This window comes from Micromesistius poutassou (assembly GCF_964030765.1).
Source record: "Micromesistius poutassou genome assembly, chromosome: 8".
Taxonomy (NCBI): Eukaryota; Metazoa; Chordata; class Actinopteri; order Gadiformes; family Gadidae; genus Micromesistius; species Micromesistius poutassou.
In genome coordinates this window covers 1,667,289-1,672,288 of record NC_140278.1, presented here as the reverse complement: position 1 = coordinate 1,672,288, position 5,000 = coordinate 1,667,289, and the positions used below count along the sequence as shown (strand labels likewise).

General features: G+C 54.1%; 1 protein-coding gene across 4 annotated transcripts in view; it reads right to left on the bottom strand.

Moving 5' to 3' along the window:
- The window catches only part of LOC311351993 (uncharacterized protein), a 21,588-nt gene that overhangs the window by 3,655 nt on the left and 12,933 nt on the right, over positions 1 to 5,000 (bottom strand). For 3 of the 4 annotated variants that reach the window (XM_084472161.1, XM_084472159.1, XM_084472160.1), the window contains exons 6-11: positions 1,311 to 1,402; positions 1,128 to 1,201; positions 874 to 919; positions 675 to 715; positions 493 to 563; positions 1 to 308 (exon numbers count right to left, since the gene is read on the bottom strand). The exon at positions 1 to 308 is cut by the window's left edge and continues 745 nt beyond it. In XM_084472161.1, the coding sequence (XP_084328287.1) occupies positions 1 to 308; positions 493 to 563; positions 675 to 715; positions 874 to 919; positions 1,128 to 1,201; positions 1,311 to 1,402 (632 nt within the window). The remainder of the gene's footprint in view (positions 309 to 492; positions 564 to 674; positions 716 to 873; positions 920 to 1,127; positions 1,202 to 1,310; positions 1,403 to 5,000) is intronic. The other variant, XM_084472162.1, reaches the window with a different exon arrangement.

Genomic DNA, 5,000 nt, shown 5'->3' with positions numbered 1-5,000 from the left:
GGGGGGCGGGCCTCTGGGGGGCTGGGGGGCGGTCCTCTGGGGGGCTGGGGGGGCGGTCCTCTGGGGGGCTGGGGGGGCGGTCCTCTGGGGGGCTGGGGGGGCGGTCCTCTGGGCTGGGGGGGCGGTCCTCTGGGCTGGGGGGGCGGTCCTCTGGGCCGGGGGGGCGGGCGGCGGCGGCGGCGGGGCGGTCCCCGTCGCTCTCGGCCCGCTGCCGCCGGCGCTCCCGCTCCATCCTCAGGTGGATCTGCTGGTCACGCACGCGCTCCCAGTTCCTCACCAGGAACACACGCTGCTGCACCACGAAGCTCCTGGAGACGCACGCACACACACACGCACACACAGGTGCACACACACACACACACACACACGCACACATGTTCCCCATTAGTATTGATGCATTGTGATTCCTGTACAGCAGTAAAACTCCCATTGACACCAAATAAATAATGGGAAACAGTAAGTCATGAGTTGAGTCAATGTGGGGTCCTCTACCTCTCAGTGCTCGTCATGGGCTCCATCTCCAGGTGAGGATAGAGCCCGACCAGGTCCCCAGAGCCATCCTTCTGAGAGAGAGAGAGAGAGAGAGAGAGAGAGAGAGAGAGATTAAATCAACCGTGGAATAAACGTGAGTGAAAGCCAAAGAAAGACAGGCCAATATCTTCTCTCTAACTCACGGCTTCACGGAGACAGGCTCGTGTTCTCCCCTTGGGCCGGCCTGGGGGCAGGAGACAGAGGGAGGGATTAGGGCCGGGCAGGTAGGGAGCGCACGGAGAGAGAGAGCTGAAGAGTTAAAGAGCTGAAGAGCCTTCTGGAAACTAACAGGGGACAAACCAACAGAACAAAGAGACGCGGGGACTGAGCGGAGCTACTCACAGCAGAGCCTCTTCCTGCTCAGCGGCACGGCGGGCGTCCGCTTCAGCTGTGAAACACACACACACACACCACAACCTGTTACACACACCTCGCTGCACCAACAACATCCGAATGATTCACTGTTCATCTCGTCGGGCCCCCCTTCCCCTTCCCACGCCTGTGATTGAGGCGCCGCTATTGGCTGAGTCCGACACGCCCCGCCCCACCTCCACCCCGGAGGCTCCTGTGGTAGAGGTGGTGGTGGTGAAGCGTACCTGGTTGTGTCTCCAGAGCCACAGCACGTCGTAGGGCAGCTGGAAGTCGATGCGCTTCAGCCTCAGGTACTTGCCTACGAGACACAAGGGGGTGGGCGTAGCACGCGGTTAGCCCTGACGCTAGGAAGGAACGCTACGAGAGCATAACGCCGCCGGCCTGGCAGCGCGGTCTGGTACACGCACCGACATGAAGAGGAGGCGGGAGGAGGGCGCGCTCGCCGGCCGCACGCTCCTCACTCGCTGCGCTGCTGCTGGGGGCGGGGTCAGTGGGGGAGCTGGGAAAAAACAGAAACGCAGGTTAGTGTCTCTGGGGTTAGTGTCTCTGGGGTTAGTGTCTCTGAGGTTAGTGTCTCTGAGGTTAGTGTCTCTGAGGTGTCTCTGAGGTTAGTGTCTCTGAGGTTAGTGTCTCTGAGGTTAGTGTCTCTGAGGTTAGTGTCTCTGAGGTGTCTCTGAGGTTAGTGTCTCTGGGGTTAGTGTCTCTGAGGTTAGGGTCTCTGGGGTTAGTGTCTCTGGGGTTAGTGTCTCTGGGGTTAGTGTCTCTGAGGTTAGTGTCTCTGAGGTTAGTGTCTCTGGGGTTAGTGTCTCTGGGGTTAGTGTCTCTGAGGTTAGTGTCTCTGGGGTTAGTGTCTCTGAGGTTAGTGTCTCTGAGGTTAGTGTCTCTGGGGTTAGTGTCTCTGGGGTTAGTGTCTCTGGGGTTAGTGTCTCTGAGGTTAGTGTCTCTGGGGTTAGTGTCTCTGGGGTTAGTGTCTCTGAGGTTAGTGTCTCTGGGGTTAGTGTCTCTGAGGTTAGTGTCTCTGAGGTTAGTGTCTCTGGGGTTAGTGTCTCTGGGGTTAGTGTCTCTGGGGTTAGTGTCTCTGAGGTGTCTCTGGGGTTAGTGTCTCTGGGGTTAGTGTCTCTGAGGTTAGTGTCTCTGAGGTTAGTGTCTCTGAGGTGTCTCTGAGGTTAGTGTCTCTGGGGTTAGTGTCTCTGGGGTTAGTGTCTCTGGGGTTAGTGTCTCTGAGGTTAGTGTCTCTGGGGTTAGTGTCTCTGGGGTTAGTGTCTCTGAGGTTAGTGTCTCTGAGGTGTCTCTGGGGTTAGTGTCTCTGAGGTTAGTGTCTCTGAGGTGTCTCTGAGGTTAGTGTCTCTGGGGTTAGTGTCTCTGAGGTTAGTGTCTCTGGGGTTAGTGTCTCTGAGGTTAGTGTCTCTGGGGTTAGTGTCTCTGAGGTTAGTGTCTCTGAGGTTAGTGTCTCTGGGGTTAGTGTCTCTGGAGTGTCTCTGAGGTTAGTGTCTCTGGGGTTAGTGTCTCTGAGGTTAGTGTCTCTGAGGTTAGTGTCTCTGGGGTTAGTGTCTCTGGGGTTAGTGTCTCTGGGGTTAGTGTCTCTGAGGTTAGTGTCTCTGAGGTGTCTCTGGGGTTAGTGTCTCTGGGGTTAGTGTCTCTGAGGTTAGTGTCTCTGGGGTTAGTGTCTCTGGGGTTAGTGTCTCTGAGGTTAGTGTCTCTGGGGTTAGTGTCTCTGGGGTTAGTGTCTCTGAGGTTAGTGTCTCTGAGGTGTCTCTGAGGTTAGCTGTCTGGGGTTAGTGTCTCTGAGGTTAGTGTCTCTGGGGTTAGTGTCTCTGAGGTTAGTGTCTCTGAGGTTAGTGTCTCTGGGGTTAGTGTCTCTGGGGTTAGTGTATCTGAGGTTAGTGTCTCTGGGGTTAGTGTCTCTGAGGTTAGTGTCTCTGGGGTTAGTGTCTCTGGGGTTAGTGTCTCTGGGGTTAGTGTCTCTGAGGTTAGTGTCTCTGAGGTTAGTGTCTCTGGGGTTAGTGTCTCTGGGGTTAGTGTCTCTGAGGTTAGTGTCTCTGGGGTTAGTGTCTCTGAGGTTAGTGTCTCTGGGGTTAGTGTCTCTGGGGTTAGTGTCTCTGAGGTTAGTGTCTCTGGGGTTAGTGTCTCTGGGGTTAGTGTCTCTGAGGTTAGTGTCTCTGAGGTGTCTCTGAGGTTAGCTGTCTGGGGTTAGTGTCTCTGAGGTTAGTGTCTCTGGGGTTAGTGTCTCTGAGGTTAGTGTCTCTGAGGTTAGTGTCTCTGGGGTTAGTGTCTCTGGGGTTAGTGTATCTGAGGTTAGTGTCTCTGAGGTTAGTGTCTCTGGGGTTAGTGTCTCTGAGGTGTCTCTGAGGTGTCTCTGGGGTTAGTGTCTCTGAGGTGTCTCTGAGGTGTCTCTGGGGTTAGTGTCTCTGAGGTTAGTGTCTCTGGGGTTAGTGTCTCTGAGGTTAGTGTCTCTGAGGTTAGTGTCTCTGGGGTTAGTGTCTCTGAGGTTAGTGTCTCTGAGGTTAGTGTCTCTGAGGTTAGTGTCTCTGGGGTTAGTGTCTCTGAGGTTAGTGTCTCTGGGGTTAGTGTCTCTGGGGTTAGTGTCTCTGGGGTTAGTGTCTCTGAGGTTAGTGTCTCTGAGGTTAGTGTCTCTGGGGTTAGTGTCTCTGGGGTTAGTGTCTCTGAGGTTAGTGTCTCTGGGGTTAGTGTCTCTGGGGTTAGTGTCTCTGAGGTGTCTCTGGGGTTAGTGTCTCTGAGGTGTCTCTGAGGTTAGTGTCTCTGAGGTGTCTCTGGGGTTAGTGTCTCTGAGGTTAGTGTCTCTGAGGTGTCTCTGAGGTTAGTGTCTCTGGGGTTAGTGTCTCTGAGGTTAGTGTCTCTGGGGTTAGTGTCTCTGAGGTTAGTGTCTCTGAGGTTAGTGTCTCTGGGGTTAGTGTCTCTGGGGTTAGTGTCTCTGGGGTTAGTGTCTCTGGGGTTAGTGTCTCTGAGGTGTCTCTGAGGTTAGTGTCTCTGGGGTTAGTGTCTCTGAGGTTAGTGTCTCTGAGGTTAGTGTCTCTGGGGTTAGTGTCTCTGGGGTTAGTGTCTCTGGGGTTAGTGTCTCTGGGGTTAGTGTCTCTGAGGTTAGTGTCTCTGAGGTGTCTCTGAGGTTAGTGTCTCTGAGGTTAGTGTCTCTGGGGTTAGTGTCTCTGAGGTGTCTCTGGGGTTAGTGTCTCTGGGGTTAGTGTCTCTGAGGTGTCTCTGAGGTTAGTGTCTCTGGGGTTAGTGTCTCTGAGGTTAGTGTCTCTGGGGTTAGTGTCTCTGGGGTTAGTGTCTCTGAGGTTAGTGTCTCTGAGGTTAGTGTCTCTGGGGTTAGTGTCTCTGGGGTTAGTGTCTCTGAGGTGTCTCTGGGGTTAGTGTCTCTGAGGTGTCTCTGAGGTTAGTGTCTCTGGGGTTAGTGTCTCTGAGGTTAGTGTCTCTGAGGTTAGTGTCTCTGAGGTTAGTGTCTCTGGGGTTAGTGTCTCTGGGGTTAGTGTCTCTGAGGTTAGTGTCTCTGAGGTGTCTCTGGGGTTAGTGTCTCTGGGGTTAGTGTCTCTGAGGTTAGTGTCTCTGGGGTTAGTGTCTCTGGGGTTAGTGTCTCTGAGGTTAGTGTCTCTGGGGTTAGTGTCTCTGGGGTTAGTGTCTCTGAGGTTAGTGTCTCTGAGGTGTCTCTGAGGTTAGCTGTCTGGGGTTAGTGTCTCTGAGGTTAGTGTCTCTGGGGTTAGTGTCTCTGAGGTTAGTGTCTCTGAGGTTAGTGTCTCTGAGGTTAGTGTCTCTGGGGTTAGTGTCTCTGAGGTTAGTGTCTCTGGGGTTAGTGTCTCTGGGGTTAGTGTCTCTGAGGTGTCTCTGAGGTTAGTGTCTCTGGGGTTAGTGTCTCTGGGGTTAGTGTCTCTGAGGTTAGTGTCTCTGGGGTTAGTGTCTCTGGGGTTAGTGTCTCTGAGGTTAGTGTCTCTGGGGTTAGTGTCTCTGGGGTTAGTGTCTCTGAGGTTAGTGTCTCTGGGGTTAGTGTCTCTGAGGTGTCTCTGGGGTTAGTGTCTCTGGGGTTAGTGTCTCTGAGGTGTCTCTGAGGTTAGTGTCTCTGAGGTTAGTGTCTCTGAGGTTAG